Source organism: Plasmodium gallinaceum, assembly GCF_900005855.1.
Source record: "Plasmodium gallinaceum strain 8A genome assembly, contig: PGAL8A_v1_87, whole genome shotgun sequence".
Taxonomy (NCBI): Eukaryota; Apicomplexa; class Aconoidasida; order Haemosporida; family Plasmodiidae; genus Plasmodium; species Plasmodium gallinaceum.
In genome coordinates, this window is record NW_021628251.1 from 1,611,004 (window position 1) to 1,626,188 (window position 15,185).

Consider the following 15,185-nt stretch of genomic DNA (forward strand, 5'->3'; position numbering starts at 1 on the left):
AAATATATTTTTTTTTTTTAAGTTAAAAATAGTATAAATAATATAAACCTATTTGTATGATTATTTAAATTTTAGTCTTAAAATAATCTTTGAATTATGCAAATTTATTTTTTTCCATAATATAACTTTGTAATATAAAAAATTTATAGATTATTTTTAATTTTAAAATGTAAATTATAAAATATTCTCAACTTTAGTTCTTATTAATTTATAAGTACACGGAAAATATACGTATAATAGTAATTTCGATAATACTAAATATTTAATTCTCATTTTTTCATATTACTATAGAAAATATTCATATGGTTATTTAAGAACTTTTAATTAACAATTGTTATAATAAAATAATATTAATATATTTGTAAAAAGTGTAAAGAAAATATTATTATTAACTTATAAGCACTTAATGTACATATATAATAATTATCTTTTTTTTTTTTTTTTTTTTTTTTAATTATTATAGTATTTAATATTTTTTAAGTGTAATTTTTTATATTATTATGCTTTACATAATAATAATTTTTTATGTGTTAATTTGTTGTTTATCTGTTGAGTTATTTTATTTTATTTTTTTTAAACGTTTTACTACTTTTATCTAAGTAAATCATATTTTTTTTCTTCATTTCAAATATATGAATTTTTTTTTTTTTAATACAAAAAGTTAAAATGTAGAAATTCAATTATTTTATAATTGCATATAATTTTTTTTAATAAACCTTTACGCATAATATTTTATGAATATTTTTCTTTCTTTTGTTTTATTTATATATTTTATTTTTACATAATATCAAAAAAAAAAAAAAAAAAAAATTTAATTTTGATAAGTATTTTAATTAAATAAATATATACATATATATATATATATATATACATATTAAATTTAGTAATTTTATTTTATATCTTGTTAATTTTTTTTTATTGTTTTTTTTCGTGAATTATTATCCATTTTACAAGTATATGAATTATGTTGCCTTCTAAAGAGGGATAATATGTGCATGTTTTATTTTATCTTCATGCTTTTGTATCATAAGGATAATCTTTTTTTTTTTTTAAAACTTTTATTTTGATTATAGGAATAAAATGTCATACAAAAATTATGAAAGCGGGCATATATCAAATATAGAGGAAAAGGCAGATGATCACGAAAAGAAAATAAAAGATAATATTTTACTAATTAAAAAAAACATGATATATGCTGAAGAAAATTTAGAAAACTTAAAAAATAATTTAATATCTAAAAGAATTATAGAAGCATTACATGAAGAAATACAACAAATATATGTTAAGGTAGTAGAAACAGAAAGTTTATTTCGAGAATGGGAAATCAAATTTGCAGGGAATCCATTTGAGAAACAGAAAAAAAAATATATTTTTGAAAAATTAAATATTCATTTTAAAAATGAGGTGAATAAATTAGAAAATATATCTGTAAACGTAAAAAAGGCAGCAAATGAATTACCCAATATAGAAAATGGTGAAATGAATTATAATAATATAAATAATCCTTTAAAAAAAAAAAAAAGTAATAAATTTGTTTCAAGCGATTTTGCTAATGATAATTTTATTTTAAATGTTGATAAAAGTTATGTTAATAATGATGATTTCATTGAATCATCTAATGCATTTGATTATGAATTAGATCAATTTAGTGAAAATGATTTTTTAATTGAAAATGAGATAGCTAAAGAACGATTTGAAGGAATAAAAAAAATACAAGGTCAAGTGGCACAAGCACAAGAAGTTTTTAAAGATTTAGCAAATCTTGTATTTACGCAAAAAGAAAATATTGAAATTTTGAATAATAATGTTTATGAAACTAGTATAAATACTTTTAATAGTGCAAAAGAGTTAAAAAAAACATATCATAATGTAAAACAACAAAAATTTTCATGGTTTTTAGCTGTTGTAACTCTTTTGATATTTATTTATTTTATTTATTTTAAATTACTTCATTTTTCCTTTTTTACTTAATATACTACTTATTATAATTACCTAATTTATAATTTTATATATTAAAAAGGTAAAATTATTTTTTACAATATTTTGCACATATAATTTTTTTTTTTTTTTTTAAATAATAAAGTATTAAAAAAAAAAAAAAATTACTATTATTTTGTTCGATTCATTTCAAGTTAATTGTATATATTAGTATTCCATAAAAAATATAATAAAATAAAATAGAACATATTTGTTTTTATGTATATAATAATGAGATGTATTTAAATTTTTTATTCTTTTTCTTTTTCTATGTTTTTTGTTTTTATTATTTTTAATCATTTATTTTTTATGTTAATTTAACAAATTTTTAATATCTTTGTAGTTTTTATTTATACACATTTCTTTTTTTTTTTTTTTTTTGTAATATGCAAAGAGCAAATAAAAAATTAAAAAATTTATATATATTTATTTTCATAAATTTTAAAAATTTTCTTTTTTTGTATTACTTATTAAAAACATTAGGTTTTTATGAATTATTTACATATATTTTTTAAATTAAATTTGTCAAAAAAAAAAAAAAAAAAAAAAATCAAATCAAATAAATAATAAAAACTCACATCTATAAAATAGTTGCTAAATATATTTTTTTAGCACCAAAGATTTAAAGCATAATGAACATTCTATAACTATCATAATTTATGCATAAAATAGCTATTAACTATTTTTGTTTTCCATAAATTAAAGAAATGAATTTAAAAAATGAAATATAATCATAATAAAAAAAAAACATATTAAAAAGTAACACATTAAAAAAATTATAACTTTAAATGAAATTAAAAAAAAAAAAAAAAAAATTAATAATATTTAAACAAAATTTAAAAATTAAATAAAGTGTATCTACGGAATTAATAAATATATGAAATATAAAAAAAAAAAAAAAAAAAAAAACTACAACCATGGTGCCCATCCTTGATATATTTTAGATAAATAATTTGGTGATTTAGACACGTAAAAAACTTGTTGAAATAAATTGCTTTTTCTTAAAAAATGTAAATTAGCAGGTTTCCTACTTTTTTTCATTAAATCATTTTGTGCATAATAAATAGAAGAAATTAAGTTTTTAGATGATAATAAAATATCACAATCTTTTTCGTTGTAATAAATTTTTTGATTAAAAAAATGAACATCGTTATTACTTTCAAAATGTTTCATATAATACAGCATATTTAACTCATTATAATATAATTTCTCTTCATCTATTTCTTTATGTAATTTATTAATTCTTTGAAACTTTTCAAAAGGTTTTATATTCATTTTTGTTTTTTGAATTACACAATTTTTTCTATTTTCCTTCTTATTTTTAAGTTCTTTTATTTTTTTAAATTTATGATTGCTATAATATATACTTTTGTGAAATTTTAACAACTTATTTTGTTCATTAAAAGTAATACTATCATCAGAATTTTCCGAGAGGTCTAATTCATTATCATCATGTAAAAACATTTTTGAGTCATAAAATGGTTTATAAAAATACAAATTTTTATCTCTATATATATCAATTATATTTTTCTTATAATATATATTTATATCATAAAAACGGTACATTTCAACTATTTTGTTGTAAGCATATACAATATTAATTTTCTTCTTATTGTTTATTTTTATATTTTGAAAAATAATCATATATTTATAAAAATTGTTTATTTGCTTCATGATATTCTTTTTGAAATTATTTCTACTCAATAAATAAATTAAAAAGTTAAAATAATTTAGGAGGTTCCTATTTTTGTAATGAGAGCTAGCATAACGCCTTATATTGCTTTTTATAATAATTTTATGAGTAAATCTAAAACATTTTTTTTTTTTTTTTTTTACATCAATTTTTGTTTTCGCTTTTTTTAACTCATAAAATGTATTATATATTTTTTGTCTAATTCCTACTTTTATATTTTCATTATTCCTATTATTATTATTATTAATATATATACACTTTTTTGTTTTTTTATTTTTTTCTAGGCATAATAGTATACTTAAGTAATATTTATAATAATTATTTTGTAAAAAATATTGTATATATTTCAATATATATAAAATTTTAAAAGAAACATAATACACATATGTGTTATTTTCTAAAGGAGAATTAAATAAATATGCATAAAAAAAATCATATTTTAAATTAAAATTTCTATAATGAGAATAAAATATCTTTTCTTTTTCTTCCATTTTTAAATCAATATTTTTCAAATACAAAAATATAAATAATGTCGAATAAATTATTATTGAATTTAATATATCTGTATATTTTTTTTTAATCATATTATAAACTTTACTTATATTTGTTATATTTTCATTAATAATAATTAAGTAATTTTTTATTTTTTCATATTCCTTCGTGTTTAAGAAATTTATGTCAGTATTATCATCATTTTTTGAATATTTGTGAGTTTGTTTCTGTAAGTCGTTATTATCATTTTTAATTTTATTATCTTCAATTGATAAATAGTAAAAAATATTGTTATTTTTTAAATTATATAAATACTTACTAGTGTTTATTATTATTTTTCTTAAACAACTTCTTTTTACTTGAGGAAAGAAAAAGGATTCTTTCATAAAATATTTTAAAGAATTTCTTTTATGAGATATATAAATTTTCATAATTTTTTTTAAGTCAATTGAAAAAATATAAAACATATAAGAAATGAAATATATATAAATGAAATGTGTCTTCATATTTTTATTTACAATATTTTCTATTATCAAAAAATTATCATATAAAATGTTATTTATTTCTGTTAACGATTCATTGCTTATATTTGTTTTGTTGATTTTTAAACATTCTATAATGCAATCTTTCGCTGTGTGGAATTTCTTGTTTATTGTTTTATTTATTAAATAATTTTGGTTATAAATTACAAATAATTTTTTTATACACTTTTCAATTTTTAATAAATATAATTTATTTATTTCTTTTAATTGTAACAATTTATGTAATTTATTTAAATGATATAGAGGTACTTTTTTAAAAAGATTTTTCATATTATTTTTATGGTCTATATATAAAATATCCTTGTTACTTTCATTTAAATTTTCATCATAATTTTTATCATTACTGTTAATTGAGTTACTAAGTACATATGGATAATTATATAGGCACTTAATTTCATGATTTATATTGATTATCATATTTTTTGTTTCCTTCTTTGTTCTCTCATTTTCTTTATCAAATATATTTTGTTGAGTTTCCTCCATTGTGTTTTTCTTTTTAACATATTTGTAATTATTTATCAAATAAAATATCTTACAAAATATTTGATTCATGTAATTATTAGAAGAATTTATAATTTTTCTATAATGAAAGTAATATAATCGATTATTTATTAAATTACCTATTTTGTTTTTTAGTTTTATATTATTATAATACATAGGGTGAATATGAGAGGGTATAATTTTCTTAAATTTATTTATATTGTTAATTATAAAACTGTGATTCATATATATACTATTAAAACATTTGATCATAGAATAAATAAAAAATAACAAATCATTAATGTTTTGTAATGAACACTTTTTTTCTACATAATTAGTAATAGAACAATTACTTTTTAATGAGTGATTAAACTGTAATATTTGAAAGAAATTTCTATTTTTATGGTAATAAAAGGGATAAAAAAAGAATTGGAAAAAATTATTTAAATAATAGTTTTTGTATTGATAAATGATAGATGATATTTTATTTAAATTATAAATAAAAGTAGAATTAGAAAAATTAAATATAGTTGCTTTCCAGAAAATATCAGTTATTCTTATAGGTACTACTTCGGGGTTAGTTAAATATAACCCTTTTTGAAAACTTAAATTTAAATCAATATTAAAAATTTCATGATTAATATAATCATATAAGATATTATTTAAATGTCTATCACCAACCTTTGCAATAAAATTTATACAACTATTAAAAATTAAAGATGATGTATATTTTTTTCTATTATTAAAATATTCTTTGTTATTATTACTTAACATATGTATATATAATTTAATACTATATGTTTGTTTCTCATATTCAACTTTTAATTCTTCATAAACTTCTTTTAATATTTTTTTTTTTTCTCTTTTAGTTATTTTCTTGTTTTTAATACTCACATACTTATCAATTTTTTCTATTTCATTTTTTCCATTTTCAAATACCATTTTTTGTTCACTATAAACACTGCTTTTTATTTGATTCATTTTTTCTTCTTCATACTTTTTTATCTTTTTTGCAAATTTTTCATTGTAATTTTCATTAAAATTTTTCTTATTTTCATCATTGATTAAAGATAAAACAGATATTACATTTTTATTTTTTTTTATTAAACCTATTATATTGGATAAATATATTATATCGGATGAATTTACAGTGATACATTTACTAAAATCAAAAAATATTTCCTCTTCTCGCATAATCATATTTTTCAGAACTTTATTTGAATGAAAAATATTATTATATAAAAATTTATCACATAAAGAATTCTTGTAAAACTTTTTTTTATTTATTAAATGAAATGTGAAATCAAAAAAATCTGATATATATTTATTTATTCTTAAATCTTCTCCATATTTAATTATATATGAATTTATATTACCATTTTGAAAAATAATTGTGATAATTTTCATAGGATTATTTATTTTAATTGTATAAACTTCATTTCTAAAATTAATTATTTTATTATAAGCTATCATATCATAGCATGTTTTTTCTTCTAAGAATAAGTTAATAAGTTCTGAATTTTTTGTGGAAGATTTATATTCTATAAAATCGCTAAAGAAACAATTTTTTAAGTCAAGAACTTTGTTATTTTCAATAATTTTATATAAAAAATTATTAAAATTAAATAAAAACTGTTTTAGTTCCTCAAAATGTTTTATATTAAATTCAGGAATATCTATATTTTGTGTTATGAGAATATGTTTTTTTATACTAACTTTTATATCTTTAATTAATTTAATTTTCTTCTTAATATATAAATAACAATAGAAATCTATGAATACTATATATATTTTTCTTAATTCTTCTTCAATCAAATTTTTTATGTAAAAATTTATATTAGTAATATTAGAAAACTCTGACATTAAATGCATATGGAAAAAAAAATAATTAAGAAAAATATTATTGTTTTCACATTCATCATTCAAATATAAAACTAACTCGTTTAGGAAAATTAAAAGGAATAAAAATTTATTTTTCCACAAATTATTTAATTCACATTTTACAGTTTCATTATCATCTGATAAATCCTTTTCTGTTTGACTTGAATTTAATGAATGTTGCATTTCTTCAGTTTTTAAAGAAGGAAATTGCATATTTTTAATATAAATATTCATTAAATGCTTTACATAAGATAATAATATTTGAAAAATCCTAGAAAAAATTAATTCAAATGAATTTAACAAACTTGTTATATTATCGTTAAAATCTAAGCAAAATAAAAAATTTGAATCTTTTATCTTATTAAAAAATTGTATGACTGTAACATTATTACAAGTTATAAAATAATCATGTAATATGTTATGTTTTTCTTCACTTTCTTTTGAATTTGAATCAATATGTATATCTGAAAATTTATCTTCTTTTTCACTATTATTATAATGAACACAAGTTGTTAAATGTTTTTCCATATTTTCAAATTCATTTATTATTTTCTCTTGTTCATTACTTATTGCACTTTTTTCATATAAAGTATTTGCTATATGAAATTTATCGTTATAAATATTTCTCTCTTGATAGTCATTTTTATTCATAAGATTATTCTGTTTTTTATAAAGTAGAGAAAAAAAATTTTCATTAAAAATTTTTTTATATTTATCATAAATAAACATTTTATAAAAAGCAGTTAAATGAATGGTAATGATTTCTGGTATTTTTTTGTATAAATGAAGAAACAAAAAAAAAATTATTCTTTTTAAATTTAAATCTTCATTTTTTTCAAAAAAGTAATTTAGTATATTTCTATAAATTAAGGCATACATATAAATAGGAATTTTTATAATGAAATCATAAATACATAAATCATAATTTGTTGCAGAGTTTATTACAAAATTGTCTTCTATTTCATTTTTTTTTATTACATTTTTCTCATCATTTTTATCGATTATATTACAATCATAAATAAAATTATTATGGCATTCATTGTGTATATATTTTACTCCTTCTTTTTCACATATTTTTGGTATACTTTTATTTTTTAATCCAATTTCATATATCTCTTGAGATAATATTTCAACATTCCTTGTTTGAATGCTACTTAATAACATTTTTTTTAAAATTTCCTTTTCATGATAAAATATAAATATGTTTTTAAATAGAAATAATAATTTATTTTTTATTTTAAAATTATTTTTTAGATAAATAGAACCATCACTATTTTTTTGGTTTACATTAGAATTAAAAGAATAATCAAAAGAATTTATCATAGAATTAATTGAATTATATAAAAATAATGTTTTTGTATATTGTAAAAATAATAAATGATTTAAAATTATATCAATATATGAACTATTATCCTTTTTTTTATCATATAAATAAGATTTTATGTAGTTCCAATCATAAAATTTTTGTTTGCAATTACTAAATTTAATAATTAACTTTCTAATTTTTTTCAATTCTACTAAGTAAGAAATGTCTATATATTCATTACACTTTTTCTGCATTTTTCCTTTTGTTTTGGATACATATAATTCATAATATATCTTCAATAAAAATAAATTGTTTTTGAAACTATTATTCCAATAAGAATAATGAACATTCATTTTTTTTTTTTCAATTTCATTGATTATTAAATATTCTTCATTCATATACTCATTATATAAATGTTTAAAAATATTATCTTCATAATTATTATATAAAAAGGTGTTATTTTCATTTTTCATATTATTTATATATTCAATATGTTCTCTAAAATTGGTATTTTCATAATAATTTCTCTTATTTAACACATGGAATATAAAATTTAAATAATTTTCATTCATTTTAGAATAATTAATATCAATATCATTATCTAATACACACTCATTTTCATTGTCATATTTAAAAATTGGTTTGTTTAAAAAAGATCTCTCTTTTACAAATATATGGTGATATAATAATTTATTTGATACCTCAAGATTTTTTAATTTGTATTTTATAGAAAAGTTATTTAAGTGATTATTATTAATAATTGAAAAAAACAATTTATTATTTTCTATATATTTTTTATATTTGTAATTATTTTTTATTAATAAATATATAGAAAAAAAATTATTTTTTTTTTTATAAAAATTGAATATATTATTTATCAAAAAAAATATCAAAATATCTTTTCTGTTTCTATAAGAAAAATATTTGTATATACTGTTGTTCATAAAATCTTCTTTCAAATAATCTGTGTTATATAGATTTATATTATTAGTATAACAAAATTTATTTTTTTTTCTTAATACATTTATTTTATTTTCGTTATTCATATAACCAGTGAATAATTTTTTTCTTATATAAAACTCATAACAATAAAAGGAGTTTTTCTTTAAGTATTTATTAAAGTTATAAAACAGAAATTTCGCCTTTTCTGATTTTTCATCATATTCATGAACTAGTTTGTTTTTATTAATGTTTTTGATAACAAATAAAGCATTTTTTTCTAATATATCATTATAGATAGAATTATTTTTTAATTTTACATTTGATATATTTTTATTAAAACTATGATTAATATCATCACTGTCAATATTATTATTCTTATGAAAATTCTCATAACTCTGTAAAACTTGTTCTTTTTTTTTAACGTCTTCAAAATTATAAAAGGAAGAATCATTTATATCATACTTTGAATTATGCATCATAGATAAATTATAGTCATAATAATTTATAATAAGATTTAAAAAGTCATTTTTATTATCTACATGATTTGTGTGTAAGAATATAGTTTTATTCAAATTATCACATAAATTTCTTAATTTCCTCTTATTATCACAAAATGAAACATTCATAAAATATAAATTTATTAAATCATCATATGAATTTAAATCATAAATAAAATTTCTTTCATTATTTTTTTCTTCTAAATCATACAAAGCATTTTCTATAAACATCCTACAAAAATAAAAATCTTTATTTTTTAAAAAAAATATGCCTAATAAATATTTTATTATATTCATACTTAATATATTTTTATTTATACTAGTAATATTTTTTAAAAAATTATAAATATGTTGTGGGTTATTTAAATATATGCAACTCTGCATATATATATAAATTATACTCTTAAAAAAATACGTATTACACAATATTAAATTTCCATAATATTTTGATATTTCATCATTATTATTATTATTATTATTACTCTCATTATTTTTAAAAAACTGGCAACTAGAAATTAAAGTTAATACTTTTTTATTATTTTCAAGATAATTAACAATATTAAAAAAGTTGTTATTTATAAAATCAATATATAAATTTATAATTTCATTTATATTTATTAAGCAAAAAGGGAAATGTGAAATTAAAGTGTAGCAAATGTGTTCATTTATATTACTATCATTTTTATTAAAATAACTGTTGTTATCTATATTATTATTTTTAATATTTATTTTATCATCTCTTTTACTTTGGAGTTTAATGTTACTATCTTCAGTACTATTATTGCTATACTTTTTATTTTTATCACTTTTACTTTCCTTATTAAAATTATGCATTAAAATATTCCCCCTATTATTATGATCATAACTTTTATAATTTTCTTTAAATATTTCTTTCAAAAAAGACTTCATTTTAATGTAAAAATCAAATAGAGAATAAATGTAAAAGGATTCTTTTGAATAAACAGATATAAAAGTTAAAATATTGTTGATATATATAATGTGTATAAAATTATCTATAATTTTATATAAATCATCATTGCATTCTTTTGTATTTTCATAATTAACAACTGTATTTAAGTTTACTTCTCTTTGGGATATTTGATTTGTTAAGTTTTCTATTAAATCATTTAGTATTTGATCAAATATTGAAAAAATATAAGATGTATTAAAATATAAAAAATTATCATTAGATATTATATTTTTAAAAATTGTTAATTTTTTCCAGCAGTTGTAAATATTTACGTGATTTAAATAAAAGGTATAAAGATTAGTAGAAAAATATTTATCTAAATAATTTTTTTTATATGTTTCTAATTTATTATGTAAAAACACACTAATATTTGAATTACTGTAAAAATTGTTTCTATCATTAATAATTGTTATTAATTTATTAGTAATTTTTAACTGATATGCATCCATTATATATATCAAATCAATCAAATGTTGAGCATTTTTTAATAAACAAGCATTTTCTTTTAAATTATTAGGATTTTTTAATTTACTCAAAAACATATCAAACATATTTGCTAACATAAGAAATGACTCTTTTTTATTTTTTGATTTATATTTTAAACAATTTAAAATTAAACAGTAACCAACAAATAATAAATTAATATTATAAACATCATAATTAACTATATGATTTTTATTTATTAAATTTGATTCTTTTTTTGTTTCTTTTTGTTTAATAATATATTCAATTACCCATTTTAGCTTCGTTTCATCGTGAGAAATGTCATTTCTTTCTTCATGATATTTTTCATTTCTATATATATTATATGATTTTTTTAACTTTTTATAATTTTTAAATAAATTTAAATTGTTAAATTCTTTTATGAAAAGTTTTAGTTCATTAAATAAATCCTTTTTCCTTACATTTCTGTTTTCCATGAATAAATGTTCTCCTGAATACCTTTTTTTTAAAATATCTTCTATGTTAATTTTAAAATATGAAAGGCAATCTTTATAAAATTTTGATACTTTATACGCATGAATAGATGATTTGGAAAGTAGACAATTAAAAATATAAGAATTCTTTTCTAATATAAAATAAAAAAAAAAATCATTAACATTTAAATTATATTTTTTTATTCTTTTAAAATTTCTATTTAATATATCTGTTTTCAATAATGTTAAAATAAAGATATGAATTTTATTTTTTTTATAATTTTTTTCTATATATATTTTTTCATTATTATCTTTAATTATTTCGTAAAAATTATCTTGTAAAATGAAACTACTTAATTCATCAAAAATATTATTAATTATATTTATTAAAAAATAGTTTCTCACATTTTGTTTATTCACATTTATATATTTTTTGTTTTTTTCTTCTGGATAAATTTTACAATTATCAAAGCTAATGATGCATGAATTTTCATTAGTCTCATTACTTTTATCAATGTTTTTATAATTTTCAATATCACTATTATTCATTTTTCCATACATTGATTTTTTTTTTTTTTTTCTATTCTCATTATTCTCTATATATTGAGATATTTTCTTATTTACATTTTGTTCCTGATACTCTACAAAATTATTGAAATCTTTGCATTTCACAACGTAACTTGAATTTTTTTGAATTGTTGATATAAAATTACAATGAATATCATATATATCATTGTTATTTTTTTCTTTTAAATATTTCTCTTCTTGAAATAAGAAAAAAGGAAATTTAAAAAATTGTTTTAAGAATGAAAAGTATAAGCTTCTATCAAAATTTTGAAAAAAAATATGTACAAAAAAAAGGCTTTTATAAGATTTATAAAATAAATATAAGTCAACAAAAAAGTTTATAAAAAAACTATTGAAGTCTTTTAAATTAAAAAATTTTTTTAAGAAATAAAAAATTATTTGATCATTTCTTAAATTATCTTCCAATTTTAAAAAGCTGTTTTTTTCATTGTATATTATTCTCAATATCTTTAAAAACAATAAAAAAAGTTTTATTAAATTATTGCAATTATAATAATATAAAAAATTATTTAAATAAGCCTTATCATATTGAAAATATTCAGAAATGTTTATAGTAATCTCATAAAAAATATAAATGTTATATATTATTATTGGTAATAAATAGTATTCCTTTTTACAAGAATTTACGATTAAAAAAAAATAGTCTAAATTGTTCCTATAAAATTTACGAAAATAAGCATTATAATCTCCCTTAAATATGGAATCATTAAAAAAGGTGACGTCAATCTTATTTTTATTATATTCTAAATAATAGAAAAGAAATGGAGAATACTTTATCGTATTTAATATATTAAAAATAGAGTAATTTAAGAATATAATTTCACTGAAAATGTATGCTTTTATTTCCTCAATTTTTAATTTTCTTAAAATAAAACTATAAATGTAAAATAGTCTATTTTTTATATAATCATCATTAAAAAATTTTTTAAAAGGTAATATAATATTAATAAAATAAAATTTTAAGAAATGTTTATTTACATTATTTATTTTCTTAAAATTACTTATAACAATTTCAATTAATTTTTTTTTATCCTTCATTTTATAAACACATGCTATTATAATTTCCGAAAAATCTTTTAGTATGATTTTACAAATTTTTAAAATATCACTATAATCATTTTTGAAATAATCAATCTTATCTTCATCTTTAAGGTTATATGAATCTTTATAATCTACATTTCGTTTCGTATATTCATTTATACACTCTTTTTCATGATTTGTTTTTTCGATTTTCAGAATATTGTTACATATATCCTCCATCTTTTCCTTTTCCTTTTCCTTCTTCTCTATATTATAATTATTTATCTTTTCTAAATACACATTTTTATTAATTATCTGTTCTAATAAATTCAACATATTGATACTCATTTTATGATTTATTATATTTTTATTATAAATTAGAGATTGTTTTATATTTTCATTAATGAAATATTCTAATGAGCTATTTCCTTCTATTATTTTTTTTTCAGAAAATATAGAAGAATCAATATTTAAAAAATTATTTATTAATAATACATATATTTCAATATACTCATTAATTAATTTTTTAAAAGAAAAAAAAATTGGGAAATTAAAATTCCACATTTTTATTAGGTGGCATAAATAATTATTTAAATAATTCAGTGATAAAAGTAAAAAATTTATAATATGTGTATTATTCTTTAAAAGTTTAACCAAAAAAAGCTTTATATAAATAATATAAAAAAATAATAAAAGAAATAATTCTTGAACATTATCATAATTTTTGTCTAATTTTTCTAAAATATAATTAATTGTTTTAGAATAAACTTCAAAAGTTAATAATTTTTCGTTTTTAAAAATTCCTTGTAATTTGTTAATAAAAAAAAAGAATAGTTGTGAATTTAAAACAAATTTACAAAATATACTGATAAACTTTTCTATGTTTTTTTTTATAAAGGAGGGATAATATTTAGAAATAAGTATAAAAATATCCAAAATAACAAAAGTTAAATAATTAACACATACTAAATTTTCTAAAATCAATAATAATCCATTACAAATAGTTATAAATAAAAACTGTAATTTTTCATACATTATATTTTTATCAATACTTGATTCTATAAGTCTACTTAAAATTATAGAATTTTTATACTTGACTTTATTTTTATTTATATTTTCAAATACTACTTTCCCATTAATTATATTTAATATTTCATTTTTTCCAATATTTAGTAAGTTTATATAAAAGCTTAAAACAATATTAATTACTTTATTTGTGCACATAAAATAGCCATCCATTTTATATCTATCAGATATATATAAATATAATTTATCTACTTGAAAAATATTCATTTCTTCCTTTAATAATTTAGTTTTTACATTATATTTTTCTAAAAAAGTATAAATTACATATAATGTTATAATCATAAAAATGCACATATTTTCTAAATACTTATAATCACTACAACAAAGTAAAACCATAAAAGGAAGTAATTCCTCATTTTTTATTTTAATTTTTAAAAAATCCAAAAATATTTCCTTTTTTCCTTTCCTTACGCTATTTAAATAATTTTCAATTACGTAATTTTCATTTTGATAATTTTCCAAAATAATAAATTCTCTATTTAAAATTACTTTATTATAACAGAATATGTCATTCTTTAATATGTACAAAATTACATCACTTATTAGTTTTAATCTTTCATTATATATTAAAAATGTTTTTCTCTTATACTTTTCTAATACTCTCAAAGAATCATCATCAATAGGAGAATGCGTTATGTAATAAGTAAAGTAAAAATAACAAATAACATTTTTTACATAAAATATGTTTTCCGCATTTTTATTTAAAATTATTTCTACATTGCTTAAAATTTTTGTTAAATTCTGAGAAATACCACTATATTTCTTATTTACATTTTTCATATTATATATAAGTA

The 15,185-nt window shown here is 16.4% G+C and overlaps 2 protein-coding genes across 2 annotated transcripts; one reads left to right on the plus strand and one right to left on the minus strand.

Annotated features, from left to right (window-relative positions):
- Positions 1–1,080: 1,080 nt before the first annotated feature.
- PGAL8A_00311900 (syntaxin, Qa-SNARE family, putative) lies at positions 1,081–1,971 on the plus strand (the record flags this gene model as incomplete). Its single annotated transcript, XM_028672130.1, has 1 exon — positions 1,081–1,971. One exon carries the CDS (start codon positions 1,081–1,083, stop codon positions 1,969–1,971), a length of 891 nt encoding a protein of 296 aa, XP_028528714.1.
- A 915-nt stretch (positions 1,972–2,886) lies between these two features.
- PGAL8A_00312000 (hypothetical protein) lies at positions 2,887–15,171 on the minus strand (the record flags this gene model as incomplete). The annotated part of the gene is made up of 1 exon (XM_028672131.1): positions 2,887–15,171. The coding sequence occupies one exon, from the start codon at positions 15,169–15,171 to the stop codon at positions 2,887–2,889; it is 12,285 nt and encodes a 4,094-aa protein (XP_028528715.1).
- Positions 15,172–15,185: the final 14 nt, after the last annotated feature.